The 22,033-nt window shown below is 46.4% G+C and overlaps 1 protein-coding gene and 1 pseudogene across 1 annotated transcript; one reads left to right on the top strand and one right to left on the bottom strand.

Moving 5' to 3' along the window:
- The first annotated feature begins 33 nt into the window (after positions 1 to 33).
- LOC101755014 lies at positions 34 to 2,053 on the top strand (annotated as a pseudogene).
- Positions 2,054 to 11,432: 9,379 nt separating this feature from the next.
- LOC101754602 (protein NUCLEAR FUSION DEFECTIVE 4) lies at positions 11,433 to 13,804 on the bottom strand. Its single transcript, XM_004986252.3, has one exon. It carries the CDS (start codon positions 13,374 to 13,376, stop codon positions 11,487 to 11,489), a length of 1,890 nt encoding a protein of 629 aa, XP_004986309.1. The 5' UTR covers positions 13,377 to 13,804; the 3' UTR covers positions 11,433 to 11,486.
- Between the last annotated feature and the right edge of the window lie 8,229 nt (positions 13,805 to 22,033).

The following is a 22,033-nucleotide window of genomic DNA, read 5'->3' as shown; positions in this document are numbered from 1 at the left end:
GGGCCGTGGGCCGTGAACTTTTCCTTTGACACAATGGGCCGTAGGATCTCTCGCTCTCTCGGCACCTATGGCCTTTGACAAATCTTTGAGCAAATCTATATCTATATCTATACCTAATATTATTAGAGAAAGAATGTCATTTCTTTTTCAACCATCATGGTCATTTTTCAAAAAAATCTATCAACTTTCATGGAATCAACCCGCAGTCCAAATTCTGAAGAGAGGGGGGCTCGGGTGGAAAAAGAAGGGAAACGAGGGGGTTGAAGGGGAGAAAGAAACAGAGAGGCGAAGGAGAGAGATTGAGCGTGGGCCGAAGGAGGGGGATTGAGCGCGAGCGGTGGCCGGAGTGGGGCACCCCACCGCTGCCCCGTGCGGCCTCGGCGGCGACGTCGGCCTCCGGAGCATTCTCGTCCGCGGCGGCGGGGCTGGGACCACCGCGCGCCGACGCGGCCGCCGAGGGCGTCGAGGCGGCGTGGTTTGACCGCTGCGCCACAGCGCGCGCGGAGGAGGCGCGAGAGGTGTCCGTGACCCGGTGCCGCATGCGGAGGTGGAGCGCGCCGGGAAGGTCGCCGTCGAGCGATGCCGGGACGCGCGGCTCCGCGGAGGCGGGGCGGCCGTCGCCACGCGGTGCTGGCGCGCCAAAGTGGAGAGCTTTGGCGGGGTGCGCCTGGCACGAAGCAAGGCCGCGTGGCTCAACTGGTGCGGCACCGTGGAGGTCGAGATGTGCAGGACCGTCGACATCAGCCGGTGCGGAGCCTCTTTATTTCGTCTGTCGGCGTCAGCGTCCGGCTCTCCGTCGCGACAGCCAGCCCCGGCTGCGACGCCCTACAGCGCCCGGCCCACCTCCTCCCTCTGATTGGCGTTCCCGGGCATTTAAACCCCACCCCGACCTTCTCGTCCTTCCCCACACCTCCATAGCCAAGCCATCGAGCACCTCCACCGCTGGCTCGATTCATCAAAGCTCCAACCGCCTCCACCAAATCGGTCGCGCCCACACCTAGCCCACCTTCCTAGCTCCACTCTTGACTCCTCAATGCTGCTCGCCACCCACCACACGACCGGGAATCAGAGATTCCCCATCCGCCAGTGCCGTCCTCGAGCCGAGGCCATCTGTCGCCAAAATCCCAGCATCTGCCTCCACCTCCGCCCAATAGCCGCCACCCACAGCTCCCCTACCTCCTGCTCGACGTCCCCAGCCCATCCTTCCTCCAACTCCGGCCGTCCACCACCGGGGATTTCGAATCCCGCGGCTACCCGTGCTCTTCCGCCGCCACGAAGACCTTACCACCGACAATCCCCTTCCGAAGCCTCTTCGTCGAATCCAGTGAACTAGGTGAGCTCCACGTGAACCCTCAATGGTCCCGCGTTCGATCCTCCGCCCCTTCCGACTGCGATGGCTTCCCGTGCATGAGGTAAGCGCTCGCTCCTTCGCTCCTGCCTCCTGGGCCTGACTGCTACGTGCGTTGCCTCCTGCAATCCTGCCTGCATGCTTGGGCCGACCTACGTGAATCCAACCAAGGCTTGTTTAGTTCCCAAATTGGGAGTGGCAAAGTTTGCATTTTGGCAAAGTTTGCATTTTGCCATAAATGCGCAAGTGTAGCATTTCGTTTGTATTTGTGAATTATTATCCAAAAATATTGACTAATTAGGCTCAAAAGATTCGTCTCGCAAAGTACAACAAAACTGTGCAATTAGTTTTTAATTTCGTCTACATTTAGTACTCCATGCATGTACCGCAAGTTTGATGTGATGGGAAATCTTCTTTTTGCATAGTGCCGAAGTTGGGAAAAAGGGGGAACGCCCAATTTGCCTCTTGTAGACGGTAGGTAGCGTCCTGCACATTTGGTCCAGGGTAAATTCGCTGATGGTGTAGACTGCTAGGAGCCAGCATGTCATCCAATGACATCATGATTCCACAACCCCTTTCCCGTCTAATCTCCAAAATACATGACATATCAAAAAAATCATTTTTAATATTGTTTACTTTAACCGTACTTTATAAACTGTTTCAACATGTAAATGATTTTCCTACATTTATTTTCAGCATACTTAAAAAAACAAGCTACTTTAGGGATTGGAGAAGAACAAGAGAAGAAAAATCAACAAGTGCTGCCGGATAAAAGAAACATAAAAAAATTTCAATACATGATGCAAAAAAGAGTTAGATGAGAGGCTGACCTTTTTTTAGCAGGGAAAAGACCGCATCTCCATCTATACTATGTCTGAGCTTCAAGGCTGCCGCTACCGCAACATAGCCGCGATACCTACCATTCCCTACTCATACCCATTGCCATTTAAGCACGTGCATGGGGCGCCCACGTTAGAGGCGCCGAGCATTGCGAGGATAAGCACAAGGTTAGGACCGTGTCGTCAGCTGCCCCGTGCCCAACACATGCCGTGCGCTAGCCTTCCAATATAGAGGTGGCGGCATTGGCCATGATACAAATCATGTTTTGCATTATAGCGTGATAATATATAGATATAGCATTTACCCGTAGCAACGCACGGGCATATTTGCTAGTCATGTACCAAATGGTTAACTGGCTTAGTGATCTGCGATAGGAAATCCTAGGGCTCCTATAGGTCTTCTATGAAGTAGATAAGCAACACATCTTTAAAATCCATCAGTATTTTTTTAACATCCATCAATATTTTTCTTAAAAAGTTTGATTTAATTGTTATCACCATTTTTTAACATTGATCAACATTTTTTTTAACTTTTTTACATTACCAACATTATTGCTCAACATTTTTTAATGTGCACCAAATTTTTTTTGCACTGATCAACATTTTTTTGCTTAACATTTTTTTGCATTCATTAACTTTTATACTAAAAAATGTTGAGATAACGGTTCGTTTAAAATGTTAAGATAGTTTGTTGGATCGTTGTGGGCCAGTTATTGGGGGTACTGCTAGGTTATAGATGTTTAGTTATCTATCTTTCGGACGATGGCTAGAATTTTCCGAAATCCTATCTATCTTCCATAAGATTTTTTCTTACCCACCATTCACTATTGAGCTCAGTACAACATAATGTGAACTGTTGAGATTGCGTCTATTTTTAAAAATCAATATTTTAGATAAACTATCTTAATATTTTTTATATAAAGTTGATGATGTCAAAAAAATATTAAGCCAAAAAATGTTGGTAAAAAAGTTGGTGCATGTAAGAATTGTTGAGCAACAATGTGAATGTAAAAAAGTTAAAGAAAAATATTGGTACACCTAAAAAATGGTTGGCCAACGTCAAAAAAATATTGGTAACAATTAAGACAGACTTTTTTAAAGAAACAGTTGATAAATATAAAAAAATGTTGATGGGTGTTAAACAAGTGTTGTACATGGGATTAATATGAAGTTTAAAGATAATTTATTTATCTACCTTCTGTAAGGCATATAAGAGCCCCCAATTTGCGATAGCCTAGCCTTTTCTATTTAGTGCGGACCAAAAAATGATGATACTTTTCCCTTAATAAAGATACTTCCCTCCATTTTAAATATTTTCACTTTTATTATTCTAATTTTGAAACATACCTAGACCTTTACCATATAAACATGCAATCATATGTTTAAATCTATCAATCATATGTTTAAATCTATCAATCATATGTTTAAACATCGTAATCAATAGTGTCATTATTCAAAAACAGAGGTGGCTACTACCATTAAGAGGTTTTTCAGTTAGGATCCAACGCTTAAGATGCTTCCCTAAGTGTCGGATTTAGTGACCGACTGTCCACCTAAGGGATATCCAGATGGTTGATTTGTAAGCAGAGAGGATCGCAAGACCATGAACTTGATGGTAACGCAAGGCACAAAAAACAGAGATTTATATAGGTTTGGGCTACCAGTGCAGCGTAATACCCTACATCCTGTTTGAAGGATGTATTGCGCCCTGCGCTTGGGTGTTGGTTGTTGTGTTAAGGGATTGGATCGGTTCCCTTCCTAGGGGTACCCCTACATCCTCTTATATACTCCGAGGGGTAGGGTTACATGGTAGCACCCCTAGTCGGTTACTATAGATGAGATCTAGTCAAATTACAACACGTGGGGAGCCCTAGCCGGACTCTATCTTCTGCCTTCTTCATCAAGTCAGGCCAGCCCATTAGTGGTCAGCTGGGCCCTCCATGAGGGTACTCGGGTATCTATAATCATCAAGCCCTCGAGCGGTGTGGAGTTCAGCGGCAGCCCGACACGAATGCCAAGTTGGATAAGATTCGCTTGAGTGCTTTCGTCGTCTGGTTGCCGAGAAGCTACGCAGTGCTCAAAGAAAAATCCTTGATCGTTTAGACTTTGTCTTGAGTAAACACCATGGATGCACGTCTAATGAGATCCCACGTCCAACCCCCAAGCCTGGGAGCTGGCTGAGCCGTGGAAGCGCGCTGAGTCGCCTCCCGCACCTAGCCCCCAAGCATGGGAGGTCGGCTGGTGGCAGGAGGCACGCTGAGTCGTCTGCGGTGCCCAGCCCCCGAGGCTAGGAGCTAGCCGAGTTGCGGAAGCACGCTGAGTCACCTCATGCCCCGAGACCCTGAGCCTAGGAGGTTGGTTGAGCGGCAGGAGGTACGCCGAGTCATCTGTGGCGCCCAGCCCCCGAGCCTGGGAGCCGGCCGAGTCACCTCCCGCACCCGGCCCCCGAGCCTGGGAGGTCGGCCTAGTGGTAGGAGGCATGCCGAGTAGTTTCTGAACTGTAAAAAGACAATGTAAACATTATGTAGCATAATGTTGAATATTTAATAATTGAATAACTCGGAAGTTTGATTCGTTGTAGACTCTTGTGCTCTTGTAGGCCAGGTAATTCCCTCGAGTAGTAGCCCGTTACGTTTAAGCACCTGACCTTGCCGGGGTGTTGCTGAGAGGACTCGAGCGTGCTTAGCAGGAAGCGACATATGAGGGTCAGGCTTCATGGATTAAGGCGTGTGTGAAAGGATCTAGATGTCGACTAGAGGGGGGTGAATACTCGAACCTGAAAATTTTTACAACTTTGAACAATTTTTATCAGCGACTTCCGGAGTTTCCAAAAATTGTTCCGGAAATTCTGCAACTTACGGAATTTTCGGAAAAATCTACGGATTCTCCAAAGATCAGAGGATTTGAACTACAACCTTATGCAAGACTTGCTGAAATGTAAATCACCGAATATAGGTTAAGCAACATGTTATTCTAGGCCTTTGGCATAAGATAGAACAACTAGATACTTGTTAGAAATGTAGATTGAGCACAAACTCTAGAAAAATATTCTATGCTTGAATATGAACAAATTTAAGAACAACAGCACAAGAGATACAAGGATTTGTTTACCGAGTTTAGCTTCACACCTTGAAGCCTACGTCTCCGTTGAGAACCCACGAAGGGTGGGCTTTTCACTCCTAAGCCACTTTTCTCCCTCTAGTGACCACAAAGATCAAGTTAGAGTCACTTACTCAATTATCGGGGTAATACAAACTTCCCTTGGGCAGCCACACTCCTTGGATGCTCCACGAGCAACACCTAGCCGACTAGGAGCTTGAAGCTCCAAGAGTAACAAAGACAAAACCACCGGCTTGACGAAGAACAAGGTGCTCAAGAGATGGGAAATTAGCTCACTAGCACTCTCCCTTGAATCCCTCCTTAAATCCCCCACCAAATCTTCACCTAAAGGCCAAGAGGGGATAAATAGGGGCTTTGAATGTTTCTAAATAGCTCAGGTCAGTGTTAGGTCGAGAGGAGACTGTGGGAAGGGGTGAAGGGGTATTTATACCACATCACCCCGAAACTAGCCATTGGGAGTTAAGTTTCAGAATTTTCCGGAAGTTTTCCGAAAACTTCAGAACCTCCAAATTCTTTCGAAAAATTCTAGACTTCCGGAATTCCTCCGGAAACTCTGCAAACTCCGGAATATTCTGAAAGATTCTCCGGAAAAATCAGGAGCTCTCAAGTTAGCACCAATCTAAGTATCCCCATGTGATGTGCAGGTGTAAAGGCATCTCTCATAGGTTTGTTAGGTCATTTTAAGCATCTTTTCCAATGTAATGACCAGAGATTGCACATCCCTCTTAATAGTGCAGCATTCATATACTCAAATTCAAATCAAAAATAAATTTAGCCTTCAAAGTATGCCATTTATCTATTCATTTTCTTTTGAGGGGTCAATCACAAGTGCTCCATGTCCAACATTCCTTTTAAACCTGCTCATGCACTTGAAACTTTCGTTATTAATTCACCAAAACCTACTTAAGGGGCCAAGATACTCTTCAGAATGCTACCTGAGTACTTTAGCAACCGTTAAGAGGGACGAACAGGCCGCAAAGTAGTCAGAACTGTGCGAAAAAGCACCAGCATGAACTGGGTACCTGTGCGGTGTAGCCCCCGACCGCTCGTGTAGTGGACGAACCAAGATGTATAAGTAGTTGAGGTGCAACCAAGATGGTCGGCGAAAGTCACAGGGACACGAAGGAGCCGAGGCGGTCGGCGAAAGTCACGCAGACATGGAGGAGCTAAGGTGTATGTAGGTATACGAAAGTCGTAAAATATTTAATTGTAAATAAGACTTAGCATGATTCGTGGTCGAGTCGAAGAATCAGCGTCATGGAATCAGCGTCATGCCCGAGCGAACCGCCATCAGTGAATAGTTGTTGACGAAGCTGATGCCAGGTCCAGGTAGTAGGAGTTGTCGGCGAACGGCTTTCAATGAAGCAAAACAGTCGAGACCTGTTGCTCAGCAATTCTTGGTCGGGTCCAAGTGGTAGAAGTTATTGCCGATATGCCTACGTTGCCGACTTATCGTAGCAGTGCATGAGGCACTTGGGGTTAAGGTGTCGACAACGTAGTTGCTGCAAGAGTGTCGAGTCGTTGCATTGCTATACATATAGGTGCACCGATCCCCTCGTAACCCATGCCCAAACAAGAATCGAAGACCTCGTTAGATAAGCAGAGTACAAAAATAGTATTAATTGAATAATTAAAGGAGGAAATTGAAACTAAATCTGTTGTTGACCCATAGATGTAATCGCCTAACTAACGTCACCCCGTTCATTGGAATTTCGCATCCTCACGGTGGGTGTGCTATGCAGCATGTCGTACCGCACCGCATACCCTACCTGCGACCTGCCTCGGCAGGCACGAGCTGGCTGGCCTGGCCTGGCCGAACTGGTCGGGGAACTAGACCCGGCTGCATGCTTGTTGACGCTAGCAGTGGATAAAGCACAACGACCGACTTTCTTGGGGGCTGACGACGCACATCCATCCGAAAAGATACCGAGTGGCGCTCGTGTCGAAGAAGATGACCCGTGCGTATGTTGTACAAATTAGAAAGACAAATCAATGTGCGATTAATGTCCAGAAAATCAGATGAATCTAATACCGATATTAGAAACAACTCACCCGATTGGTCAGATGCCGGAGATTTCTACCATCAAGCTCGCCAAGAGTATCCCGCGATCACCCCTACCTGGTGTGCCAACTATCGGATTTAGTGACCGGCAGTCCACCTAGAAGGTACCCAGATGGTTGATTTGTAGGCAGAGAGGATCGTAAGACATGAACTTGATGGTAACGCAAGGCACAAAACATAGAAATTTATACAGGTTCAGGCCACCAATGTAGCATAATACCCTACGTCCTGTTTGGAGGATTGTATTGCGCCCTGCGCTCGGGTGTTGGTTGTTGTGTTGAGGGATTGGATCGGTTCCCCTCCTAGGGGTACCCCTACCTCCCCTTATATACTCCAAGGGGTAGGGTTACATGGCAGGACCCCTAGTCGGTTACTATAGATGAGATCTAGTCGGATTACAACACGTGGGGAGCTCTAGCCGGACTCTATCTTTTGCCTTCTTCATCAAGTCGAGCCGGTCCATTAGTGATCGGCTAGGCCCTCCATAAGGGTACTCAGGTATCTATAACCGTCACTAAGCATTAGCTTCCTCTATCAGTGTTAGACTGTTGGTGTAATGTGATTTTGCAACTGTAACCTATAGTTGCATCATTTTTGTGGATGGAGCACCAATTCTGGTGTTAGCACAAATGTAGATCCCATTGTAATGTAGATCCCATTGTATCTGCAATGGCTAATTTGCTCAAAGTTTTTTGAATATAGTGCAATGGTTGGTTCGTGTTCCATTACAGGTGGCGTTTATGCTGCACGGCGCGGCAAGTCAAATCCTAACACCAGATGCACACGAGTTTTCTATATAATTTTTTCGAAAGTTTTTTCTTATTCAACTTTCGGTGTTTGAGATTCATACGCTCAATACTATCGGTTGGATGCACCCTCAAAGCCTCAACCTAGATTTTGCCTCGCTCGAGCCACCGTCCCGATGAAGCTGCTTCACTCGTCGCCGCCTTGGTCCTCCCGACCGCAGCTCAGCTGCCGCATCAACCCTACATGCTGGCGTTCCCGCCCACTACCCCGCTCGTCGTTGCTCCTTTACTTAGCTGCTACTCACAAGTGTCGGCCCCACTGCCGCCTCCGCGCACGCCACCGTACCCAATGGGTGCGCCACTCCCCTCATATATGTCGGCCCCGCCCGCTGCCACCTGTGGGTGGACGCTGCTAGCCCTGCACACCGCCTCTACCGTGGAATGTGGTTGAAGAAGAAGATCAAAAAAATAATATAACTAAAATATTGAATTTTGTTTGGAAAAATATTGAATCCTTTTTTGTGAAGATGTTGAAGTAGGTAGGGAAAAATGTTGAATGTTGTACTTTTTTACAAAATATTGAATCTAGTATTTTTCAATGTTGATCTAATTTTTAGAAAATATTAAATATAATTGGAAAAAGTCTATGTGACTCCCCTCACCTAATTAGTTTTTCCAGTTAAACCCTAAGCAAAATTTAGGCTCACTTTACTCCCCTGAACTATTTTATTTGGTCCAATCTACCACCTAATTAGATTTCTCTTTTTTATTTATTCACGTATAAGTTGAGTTTTATTTTCAAATTTTTCCAGCTAACTTATAACATGATGCTATATGTTAGAAAAATACATTAGAAATTTTTCATTATCACTTTTTATACAATTTATTATATCTAAGATCAATTTCATATTAAATATTCCTAACCTATGAAAATAACCATGAAAAATTGTAATATAATTTTTTAACATAAGGCATCATGTTTTGTATATGCTCACAGAATTTGAAATGAAAATTCAACTCATACACAAATAAAAAAAGAGAAATCTAATTAGGAGGTAGATATGACCAAACGAAATAGTTCAGAGGAGTAAAGTGAGCCTAAATTTTGTTCAGGGGTGAAGTGGACAGAGTGAATAGGTGAATTGACTTTTTCCAATCTAATTTGTTGAAACTAGTTTATGAACCCGTGCTACCACATGAGCTAATGTTTTTAAAAGCTATTATATTTTAAAATTATTTAGAAATTAAACTTCTAGCTAATAATCAAAATTGTTTACCTAATACTCTCTCATCCTTTCAATACTTCAACATAATATTCATATAGATAAGTATGTACTTATCTTTATCTAGTTGTGAATGATTTTTAATTAGTAATTACTCTATACACTTTTTTCATCCACATTCACACTTTTTTTCATTTTTTATCGTACCTCCATTGTGTTTAGCATAAAAATTAATATTTTTCATCACTTCCTCACAAACATGTGTAAATGGTCTACATGTACACTCATCATGTGTATATGTCTTAACTTAGTATTTCTATATTAACAATGATGTGAATAGGTAATTTAGAATCATATATTAGTTTACTTTTGGACATTTCAGTATGATGCATATGAAAATAATTAGATTAACATTTTGGTGTTTACTTTATGTTGTTTTTAATAACGACATACACCAGTAACTTAAATACAAGTTTAGAATGGCATTTTAAGTTATTCTTTGTAATGATATGCATGAGCAAATTAGATGAAGATTATGGGTTACTTTAGATTATTTTTTATAATGGCAGAGCTCGGTACTTTAGATATAGGTTTAGTGTTTATTTTAGAATATTTTAATAATAATAATGGTGGGTAACTTTTTAGAAAATGTAATAGACTAATGACTATGATTATTAGAGTTTACATGATTGATGTTTGATATTTTTGAGTTTTATGAGAATTTCTATGATTTGTCTTTTTTTTCTAACTTGTCTCATGAGAACTAATGGGGAGTCTCCAATGGAAAAAATGAGGCTAATTGCTACAAAACTACCTTGAGTTGCATCTCATTTGTTAAATATTTGAACATAATATATAGCTATATACTTATTACCTTCATCTGTTTGTGATAGATTTTTGTTAGTAATTACGCTATAACGTTTTCATCCACATTTATAATCTTTAACTTTTCACTTTGGATCGCATCTAAATGCTTGAATTTGTTTAATAGACCTGAAGTTTGAGCTGTAATTTTAAATAGAAATATATATTCTCATCACTTCCTCTATATCTTTATAAATGGTGACACACAACATGTGTATATATCTTAATTATTATATCATATACCAATAGTATAAGAAATAGACAATTTAAAATCATATATTGGTGTATATTTTTAAGTAAGGTGATTTGGATTCAAATGTAAGGTTATCTCATGTTATTTTTAATAATGGCATACGTTGGTATTATATACACAAATTTAAGGGATTAATTTTAGTTATTTTTTATAATGCTAGTGGTAAACAATTTAGATGCAAATTTAGGGGGATATTTTTTAGAAATTATAATGGTATTAGTTGGTAATTTAGATGAAGATTAGGGGATATGTGAAGTTATTTATATTAGTTGCAAATTTAGAGGTTATTTTAAATATTGTTTATAATGGGATAAGTGGGTAATTTTGATGAAGATTAGGGATTACTTTAAGTTTATTTTATATAATGGTATAGGTGGGTAATTTAGATATAGATTTAGAGGGTTACTTTAGGCTATTTTCATAATGGCATAGGTGGGTAGTTTTTTAGAAAATATAATAGATCTAATGGCTATGATGATTTGAGTTTATCTATTGATGGTCAGATATTTTGCTTTTTTGTGAGAATTTATAGGATTTCTCTCTTTTTCTATAGTATCCACCTAGGATCCTAGGTGGCTTCACCTAGAGACTTCAAAAGGAGCCTTTCACCTAGAGACTTCAAAAGGAGCCTCCAATTAGTAACAGTAAGATGTTGATCTAATTTTTAGGAAACATATAATCTAATTGGATCTCATGGGATTTAAAGTCACTAAGCTTAACCAACTCCCACAAATTATACAAGATCCCCAAACGTGCACGTTGGCGTCTGTCGTTGGTTGGCTGCACGGAGCTTGGGAGTCGGGAGTCGGGACACGCCGCGCATGCGCAGCACTACGACCGCCACTCGACCGTCCACGCCGGCCAGCGACGAAGCAGCGCTCGCCGGTGACCACATGCGCATGGTGTGTTCCCGCGTTCGATGGCCCGTGCTACGTTGACGTACGCAAAGTCACCAAGAGATCGTCACGCACGGTAAGTGTGGCAAGCAGTCGAGCACTCAAGGAATAACCTTTCTCCATCTCATTTACAATTCAGACCTTGTTGCCATTGCCGCTCTCACTGGTACTAGTGGAGTCCTTATTACCGGTGTCAGTGTCACTGACACCGCCGCTGCTGCTCGCTACCTCACGCACCTTCTTATCCTCTCCTCCTCCCCCGCCGGCGGCCGCTCCGACCATGCCGACCTCCCTGAACCGCCCGTACAGGTCCCCGCGGTAGAACTCCCTCGTCCTCCACGCCAGCACCAGCGACACGAGCGCGCCGAGCAGCGTCACGCCGGTGATGATCAGGAACGACTCCCTGAAGCACCGCACCCCGATGCAGGTGAGGTCCCGCCCCTTCCGCCCGCCCTGCCGGAGCGCCTCCCGGTCGTACATCCTGCCGGCGACCCGCACGTTGAGGATGTAGGAGCCCACGGGGCTCGCCACGGCGCCGAAGTTGTAGAGCGTCGAGTAGTACTTGAGCCCGAACACCTCAGAGATGATGGCGAACAGCAGCGGCCACTGCGCGCCGAAGCAGAAGCCCAGGATCACGGACGCCGCGTACAGCCCGTTGCTGACGCCGGAGGCGATCAGCCCGTGGCCGACGCAGGCGAGGAGGAGGACTACGGTGAGCGCCAGCGGGCGGGGCACCTTGTAGCGGGCGAGGAGGTGCTCTGAGGCGAAGCCGGAGACCACGCGGCCGGCGTAGTTCCAGATGCTCACCAGGGAGACGAACGTGGTGATGGAGCGCTGCGCGTAGCCCAGCGACTGGCCGATCTGGCCCATGTTGTCGATGGCAGTCAGCGTGCCGCCGATGCCGCAGATGGTGGCCACGAAGAGGACCAGCATGTCCACGCTGAACAGGGCCTGCAGGATGGTGTAGTCCTGGCCCCTCGCCGGCGGCCGGAACACGTCCTGGAAGCACGACGGCGAGGTGCCGGCGGCGGCGGCCTGATCAGAAGCCGGTGGCGGTGTCACCTGGGCCGAGGACGGGTGTGTTTTCTCGTGATCGACGGTTATCGTGACGATGGAGGAGGTCGTGATCGCCGGCGCCGGCGGCTGGAGGTAGGTCTTGAGCTCTTGCTTGACGACGATGACGATCGGGAAGAAGATGAGCAGGAGGAGGACGGCAGCCGTGACGTAGTAGGCCGGCTTGGGGAAGCGGATCACCTCCAGCTCGACGACGTTCATGATGAGGAGGTAGATGGCGAGCACGATGGAGGCGTAGAGGAAGAGGAAGAAGGCCCTGCGCTCCCTGCCGCGCTCCTGCCCGGCCGCGTCCCGCCGCGGCATGATGCGGATGGTGGGGATGAAGAGCAGCGAGATGGCGGCGGGGAGCCACGCCATGAGCAGCACGAGTTCCGCGCCGTCGTTGTCGGTGCCGTAGATGGCGCGGTAGAGCTGCGTGAAGATGGCGCCGCTGAGCCCGACGAAGCCCTTGAGCAGGCCGAGCACGACGCCGCGGTCCTCGGGGAAGTTCTTGACGGCGGTGACGAGCGCGCCGGTGTTGGCGAACGACTGCGAGTTGGCGCCGACGGCGATGTACACGCACATGAGCCACACGGGGGGCCGCGCCGTGCGGCCGGAGACGGCGAGGTATATCATGAGGTAGCCGGCGAGGTTCATGCCGGCGCCGCACGCCAGGACGACCCACGGCGGGGTGACCTCGTTGATGAGGCCCGGGAGGATGCCGACGTTGGCGCCCACGTCCTTGAAGAAGCTGAGCGTGTTGAGCGTCTGCTGGTCGTACCCGAGCGACGACTTCACCGCCTTGGAGTAGATGCCGAAGATGTAGGTGCCGCCGGCCGCCGCCATGATCAGGATCGACGCGAAGAACATGAACCACCGCCCGCGCATCACGTGCAGCGCGAACCGCATCGTGCTCGCCGGCGCCGCGCCGGCGCCGGGCGCGCCCGTGGCGGCGCGGTCGCCGAACACCATCGTTGATCGCCTGATGGTTCTCGGGACGGCCACGCACAAGAGGTTCGCTTGAGGTAGCTATATTAGCTACCACCTGTGTTGTGTGTCAGCTCCTGTACTTGCAGTGGCTATAGCTGAGCTTATATGTAAGAGGCTGTGGAGCCTTGTGAGCTTCCAGTTCGGATCCCGAGTGCGACTCGACGAATAATCAAAGGAAATTTTGACAAGCGTTTCCACTGCGGTTAATCCCGAGCGTCCATTTAGGATTTGTTTGGATTGAGCGATTCATGCTATGGCTTATTTGCTATATTTGTCTTCGCCATTTTCCTGCTATCTATCAACCTCTGGTACGGTACGATTATGTCATTTTGAAATTTATTGAGTTTTTTTGGTTAGATCTACAAGCAGGAAAACGAGTGCAACAGGAGACGCCAAAAGTTTGAATAATATAGTTTGAATTTTCGCTCGAAAGATAGCTCATCGTCGTGCACTGTCGCAAATCGAATCTGTAAGAGCATCTCCAAAAAATTCCTACTTTTTTCTCCTAAAAAGTTATAGTTTGGCAACTCCCAAATATTAATTGGGAGGGAAAAAAATAGTCATCTCCAAGAATTTCTAATAAATGACATCTAAAAATTCAAATTGAGGCCCACATCGGCAGCAGACACACAGCGGCAGCATGCACACAGCGGCAGCAGCTGGCGGCCAGCGGACAGCCACGGCCGGCCACAGGGTGCCACGGCCTCGCACGCAAGGCAGCAGCCCGCCATGGCCTGGCAAAGAGGCGGCGTCCGGCCATGACCTAGCACGGCAAGCACATAGGGACGGCTTCTGATCCAGTGATACAACAACGCAGCAAATCCAAAAGAGCACGGCCACGGCAAAACATAGGAACGGACGGACGGTGGCGGGCAAGGGAAACCTAGCGGCGGCGGCGGCCGACAGGAAGCCATGGCGCCGGCAGCAGCACAGCAAGCCCATGGCAAAACGATAGATCGGAGTATGTACCAGGTCACTACGTCCGTGGCGTGTCGTTCGTTGACCTGGACGGCGAGCGATGGAGGAGCGGCTTCCTTCCTGTACGACCGCCACGAACGATGGACGAGCGCACGAAGGATAGATCGGCGGCAAAAGAAGGCTCGCCAGGATGGATTCCATGCGGTAAGGCAAATCCGTGTGACCGACGAGACGCGCAAAGTTACGCGCGCGGCTAAATATTAGGAGGATGGATTAGAAACTGTTGGAGAGAGATTTTTTCTCATTTTTCTAAAAACCAAGTATTAGGAAGGCAAATAGGGAACTCTTGGAGATGCTAACGCCGTGCAAGCGTATCACTTAGGTCATTTTGACGTAATCGTAAGTGGTACACTGCTTGACCCACCCAAGATACTATCTCCATTCCAAATTATAAGTAATTCCAACTTTCTTGGAGAGTCAAACTATTTTATGTTTGATCAAAATTATAGAGAGGATCATAAAAATTTATAGCACCGAATATATACTATAAAAATATATTTAATGAAAAAACTAATGGTACTTATTTGGTACCATGAATGTTAGTACTTTATTATATAAATTTGGTCAAACTTGAGATGCTTTAACTCTTCAAAAAAATTGGAATGACTTATAATTTGAAACGGAGGGTGTAGCTTCTATCACTTGTAATCGTCGTGTACTCCTTCACATGGTTATATGAGAGCGTCGAGAGGTTGCGGCGGGCACGTAAGCTAATTTTCCATTTGACTACATGTTGCACTAGGTGTGTGCAACTATGAAATCTCTTGTCATTTTTTTCGCTCCAAATTCACTACCACTTGCACGTGCGCTTGGTATAGTATATGGATTTGCTATTTACTAGTCTGCAACTCTGCATGGACTAGGAATTTGAGGCCTACGGTTCAAAATTGCCTGGACAATACATACGACGACTTTGCCATGGACTTGGTAGAGCAGTGTGTGGCTTGCTGGCCCAAAGACTAACCAGTCGACTGGTCAAGAGTCAAGACACAAGCCGCCATTTTCTGCCACGCCACAAATTGTAAAACGTTCTAGATATTAGGTAAGCCTGCTACAATATCCATCAATTCCTAAACAGACTAGAAGGGTTGAAACTGGCGCAACGACTAACATCTTACCACTTGCAAGACCCATCGTTGTCTGAGGTGATCCTTGTTGCCCCTTCTTTCCAGTAGGTGATGCGTGGTTGTTCCTAAACGTTGGTCGTTGTGTACTCCTGGTGCCCACACGTTAGGATATAATACATCACAATCGCGTGAACCTCAGAGGAAACAATTTAATTCTCTTGATTTTGTTCTGGATGTTACGGAGTACTACAAATTTTTTTAGAAAAAAGTGTTTCGGAACTTCTTGTTGCACTTCGAGAAGGATAAAACTAAACAGAAGAGCGAATGTTTTTGATGAGGAGTAAATTTTTCAATGTGGAGCTGTCTTCTCTTCAATCGATTTTGGATGTGGATCCAACAATCCAAAACCGCCCCTTCTCTCCTTATTGGTTTCTTCTCTCATGCCTTCATCTTCCTCCCGATACAATGGAGCATCGGATGTGACGCCCCACCTCCATCCTACTCCAACGGCCTCCGCAGCCGCCCTCCGCCACCGCCAACGCTAACCCGTTGGGGTCTAATGCCCCCGCCGCTTCCACCGCCAACCGGAGCTCCTCCACTGCCCGGCTCCGGTGGTGCCCTCACCACCTCCGCTCCGCCACTGTCTCTTCCCCCTCCACCGCCAGCTAGCCAGCCGCCCCGAAGCTTCCTCTACAGCCGGATACAGAGCTAAACCCCAAATTCCAAACCCTTAGACCCTAACCCCAATTTCTCATGTCTAGTTCAATTTCTAATATAATTTTAGGTGATTGATGGATAAGTAAGAAATCATAAGTAAGAAATCAGTAGGAGTAAATTTCAATGTTTTCTATTAGGATAGAAGATACGTATCCAACGTACATTCGAAAAAAAAAGCTACGCTATATATGTTCTTATGCAGGAATGCGATGCTTTTGACTAGATGCAAAATGAAAGGAGAGAAATCAGCCTATGGGACACACGAGGCTATTATGGACTAAGCATAGAGTGAGCGAAATGCTCTGAGCTCTTGACATGAGCAGGCACCGTCCCTTTCACCTGCAATCACCGTCGCGTAGAAGAAAATCTTGGTACACTTGCGTTCGGCACTTAGCCGTGCTCACAACATATTCTGACAATCTGACGGGAGCACCACGAACAACTCGCGCGGGTTTTTTTTTTTTGTCTGTGTGTGAGTTGTGGCTCTACAAGAGCCAAGGGTTTTCTGCCACGTCAGGAACAGGGATTCTGAAGATTTCAGGAGATTTTCTCGTGCAAGGACGTAGGGCTACACCAGCATCAACATATACAGCACGAGTTGACCAGTTACAGTCCAATCCGGCCGTAAGCACAAAGTTCATGAACCCACGGTGCAATCCACTCACTCTTCCATATTCATACGGATAGCTTGGAAACCTTTGATTGGAGAGCAACAAAACACTCCCGACTTTTGTTTACCTTAGCACATATTTCATTAAGAGGAGAAAAAAAGTTTGGTTACAAGAACTTGTAGCGTCATCTGGGATTGATGACCTGCTAGCGCATATAAGAGTTAAAAAGAAATCCCTGCTAGCGAATACCGAATACAAGAGTTCGAATACCGAATACAAGAGTTAAGAAGAAATTACATTTGCATCTTGCTGCGTCCCTACTAACAGGTTACCGTGTACGATATTGGGGTGGACGGCTGCTGTAAATGGCGTAGACAATGAAATTCTGCCAAAATCCAATCCGTCACCTCTTCTATAATCTTCTGATTCAGAATCCCGTCGTCCTCTGAACATGATTGAAAGTTCTTTCATTTCTTTCCATTTCTTTCCAGCCAAATGAACCAGCCCACCAGGATAATGAGAGAGTCTAAAGTTTTCCTAGCCAACCTATCCACCTGTTTTCTCACTGCTAGCCACCAGTCACGAAAGGAGGACTCACAAACAGAGAGTGCCAAGTGCTGCCAATTCAGTTTCGATAGAATAAGATGTCACAACTTCCTTGCATAGACACACCGAACCAGCGGATGGTTTATGGTTTAGACTCAACACGTTACCCCAACTACCGGGGATCATAGACGCAGGGCCTTCAGCGGTTCAGCCTTTGCCACAAGCAGTCAACGTACGACGCTGACTGCCGATAATTTGGCAACGAAAATTCACTGGTAATCACAGAGGAATATTCAAAATCTCTCTCTGTCAGCACGTCACCAGCGGTCTCTTTCTCTGACCAAACCGTGTGAGAATCTTCAAAGGACGACGCAAATTTAAACTCTCGAGTCAGCCGGCTCCCGCCAATAATATCACTACAATACTCCCGGGCTCCCAGCTGCGAGTTGATAATAAGTCTGAGCAGCGCTGTTTCCATGGCGTTTCATGGCCGGATAAGCGCACCCTCCGTTCAGATTTGGCCAATGACAAGGCAACAAGACACAGCCGAACCGAGACTTCTTTTAAGAAGTAATGAAATATTGATGGGTGATGTAGGATGGATTTGCGTCAAGGACAGGTAATCCTTCATTGATTCCAAATATAGAAAAATCAATGGTAATGCCCGCGTGGATGGTGGTGATGAGACCATGACTCAGACATTGCGTGCCCCAAATGCAACAAAGAGCCCATGATTTAACAGGTTTAAGTCATGTATTTACATCCAGAAAGTCAAACAATTCTGGAGCCTGTAGAAGGATGTCATGCTAGTGTTAGGATGCCAGCATATTCAGACGCAACACCTGCAAGGTTGCAACTGGAACCTCCCAAAATCACAAGTTGTTGCACTGAATTTTAAGTCAACAGAAGATTTGAAGGCAACAAGACGAAGGCTGCCATTTTGTTGTGGTTTTCCATCGATGGATGAGTTCTCCAAAAGATGATCTGAAGGTGATGCACTCGGCCTATGAACTAGTTTGCCATATTTACACCACACAAGAGCTACTCGACCTGGAGTTTCATGACAACAAAAGCGCTGATGCCAGTTCTTGCAGGGGATCCACCCAAACTTCAGCAGTAGAACATGAACTGCTTAACGTTCTCCTTCACTTTGGGCAGCTGCTTCACCAGCTGGACGGCACGATCGTGGAGCTGAGAGCTCGTCGCAGAAGACGATCCTTGGTCAGAGAAGCCGTCATCCAAGTAGTGGCGTGCTTGGAAAGCCGTCAGGTGCGCGTAATATGCTGGGGGAACTGCTTGCAACACATGGAACACAATTGCTTCGTTAATCTAAAAGGGATCACAGGATGTGGAAAACCAGTAACTGAGGACACTAATAAGTTGCAGACCAATTGCCTACCTATAGAAACCGATCGCGTGCATCGAGCGGAACTGAAAGCCAAATCATAAGGTTGAGATGAATATGGTGGCTAATTGGGGAAAAGGTTTAAGGATCACAAGATAAGTGGTAAAATCTGCTTACGTGTAACACAAATTGTAAGTCAATGTCTGCAGTGCATCAGCAGTGAAATTGTTTTCGTCAAACAAAACATGGTAGTGTGTTGGGCGGCTCGTTCCCTGTCAGAGGGCGAAATGAATAAACTAAGCAGAAACTTCACTACATAAGTGTCACGATCGAGCAACTGTTTACCTGAATACCAGAGTGACTACAGAGGTAGAAGTCGAATTCACTTGGATGGCATATCTTCGTTTGAACAATAGTTCCTGAGAACACAATGCAATTATTGGCCAGAACTAATAATGAGGCTTCATCAGAATCAAGATCAATTGAGCTACAGCAGATTTATTTTACCTGGAAGTATATTTCCACTTCGATCATGTACTTATGGACGGTGCTAAATTTCAGAGGAATGGATTAAATAATTTACTGACATTTCAAGTCCATGTTGATCAGATATGCTCTGATTAGATTCATGCTGAGATGGTAGTTTACTCGGACAAGATTTTTTTGTACCAGCCCAAAAAAAAAACTGGACAAGAAACAGAACTGAAGTATGTAAAATATTTCCCTCAAAAAGTATGTAAAATACATGTGATTGTTTAATGATTATATTGAAGCAAAATTGGGTAATGAATATTCTCCACAGTGTCACGGAGCCTCTACAGATCTACAGGAAAACAGTGAACAATGATCTGCCACTTGGTGAATGCGGCTTGTTCAGCAGTTGCTCATTTAAAGGTCCTCAGGGCCATTGATATCCTGAAATAAAAGAATAAATACCCTGCCGCTTAAAAACATCAATTGCGCTATCAGCTTGATTTTCATCGAGATATATGACAACCTTGCATTTCAAGTTTTTTGTTACTTCGTTTCGTTTCAGAAGTGAAATGCTAAAATATCATCTATGAATTCTAACTAGCATAAGCATGTGGCAGTTCTTCCCCTTCTATGTTAGAAAAATACTTCAAATTTTTTTCATGATTACTTTTCATACAATTTTGTATTAAATATTCCTAACCTATGAAAATAACCATGAAAATTCTTAGTATAATTTTTTTTACATAAGACATCATGTTTTATATCTACTCACAAAATTTGAACTAAAAACTCAACTCATATATGGAGAAACAAAAAAGAAAAATCTAATTAGGGGATAAATTGGACCAAACAAAATAGTTCATGGGACTAAGGTAGGCCTAAATTTTATTCGGAGGTTAAGCAAACAAAGTGGATAGGTGAGAGGAGTAAAATGTATTTTTTTTCAAAATATAATCCTGCAATTAAAACTTAATTTGGATGCTCGGTTTAGGAATTATGACTTTTTTAGTTTTATGATTTGCATGCATGTGGATCGTGTCATCATTTTTATCTTTATTTGCATGCATGCATACATCATAGTGGTAGAGAGGGAGGAGAAGGAGAGAGCCCATACATACAATCGTAGTGGTAGATCTCCGTGTCGGCGACCTATACGAGGAAATGGTTGGCGCACGCAGCACCTCCGGCCATCTCCGGAAATTTGGGGCCATGGCAAAATACAATGCATAACCTTCCGGGCGACCGTCTCGTACCCCGGCCGCGCGGGGAAGACCAGCGCCTTGCTGTGGACACCGGAGGCAGCCTCCCTGCAGGCGCAGCCACCACCTGAGCCGCCTGGCCAGCCTGCACCGACGACGACGACATGCCTTCCCTCTCAACCTGCGCCGGGGCACTAGGCTCATGCGTCAGGCCCAACGCCGCCCCCTCGAGCGCCTCCGCGACCACCACCTTCCTCTCCACCTCGCCACTCAGCGCCTCGACCTCTGCTGGCGCCGGCGACGCCGACGCCGCGGCAACCTGCTGCCAGCGCCCCCGAGAGGCCACGCCATAGTGCTGTCCGCCTCGGCCGCCGACCGGCTGGGCCCCGTGGAAGAAGTGTCCACCTCTCCCGCCGCCGCCCCCACGGCCCCCTCGCGCCACACCGCCGCCGCCACCTCGGCCGCCTAGCTCAGCGGCGCCTGGGACCCGTCCTCCTCGGCCGCCACCCCCACCTTCACGGCCTCCTCCGTACTCGCCTCGGCGCCACCGCCGCGCGTAGACATTGCTGAACCCTAGCACGGGCACTGGCAAAACACACCCTAGCGGCCTAGCGGCTCTCAGAGTCTCGCTTCGTCGCTTGGGAAGCTGAGAGCTTGTGCGCAGAGGCAACCTCATCCGTCGTGTTAGCGGAGCACCGCGAGGCGCCTCCGATCGAGACTGCCTGCCCCGTCTGCCCGTGGCGCGGCGCTTTGGGAAACCGTGACATGACAGGACAGGGAGCGCAGGCTCGTGATCATGGCTCCTGGCGCTGGGCTGTTGATTGATCGGCTCGCATGGGCGGCGGAGGATCCGCGCCGGTCACGCAACGGGCTTCTGGCTCTCTGCCGTGTTGGGTCGTTGGGTCAGCTCAGCTCTATGCCCAGACGCGCGCGCACCATGATCATGGCCTGAGGGCTGAGGTGGCTCACTGTTGAGGCACAAAAAAACACAACCCAAACGCGCACGCGATACTCCCCCGTACGCCCCATACCTCCCGATACGCGTATCCGAATAATTCGATTTAAAAATAAATAATTTAATTCTCGATACTTGGTCAATACTCAACGATACGTCCTCCTGGTACTTGTGCCTTGTATCCTGAGTTATGTAATGCACTGTGTGTTAATAACTTGATGTGGCTTTTAAGTTTTAATCTTTAAACTGCTTGCGGTGTGCCACTGTATGTTATCTATCTTGCTACTTATGCACGGCTGGACATGCTGTGTTTTTGTATATCACTGTTTTGCATATTTTGTTATTTTTATTTTGAGGAAAAATATGAAAAAAATTTATATATATGCTATACGCATCGGCGTATCAGAGTTTTGGGATTTTAAGCTAAAAGTTTTGGGATTTTAAGCTAAAAATAGATAGAGTTGAGTTGGATCAAGAGGAGGCGTGTGCACTGCGATCACCGCCGGAGCTCCGGACTGAAAAACCGGCCGCGAGAAGCTGTTCGACGTGCAACCCGACATGCCTGTCAATCGACGGTCGAAACTTGAAAGAGGGATAAGTCGTCGGTGACAGTGACAAGTGTTCACTAACATGGTCACCGGCTCACTATCGAGACATAACCGTAACTAGTATGCATGTGATACACACTTCTGCAATTAGTAATGTGACATATATACACACGTAATTTCGGCAATCAGTAGTGTGTCA

The sequence above is a fragment of the Setaria italica genome, chromosome IX (genome assembly GCF_000263155.2).
Source record: "Setaria italica strain Yugu1 chromosome IX, Setaria_italica_v2.0, whole genome shotgun sequence".
Lineage (NCBI taxonomy): Eukaryota > Viridiplantae > Streptophyta > Magnoliopsida > Poales > Poaceae > Setaria > Setaria italica.
Note: the sequence above shows the minus strand (reverse complement) of the source record. Positions and strands in the feature narration are given on the sequence as shown.

Excerpts from the sequence above, each read along its gene's own strand:
- LOC101754602 (XM_004986252.3), bottom strand. The coding sequence starts at position 13,376 with ATGGTGTTCGGCGACCGCGCCGCCACGGGCGCGCCCGGCGCCGGCGCG.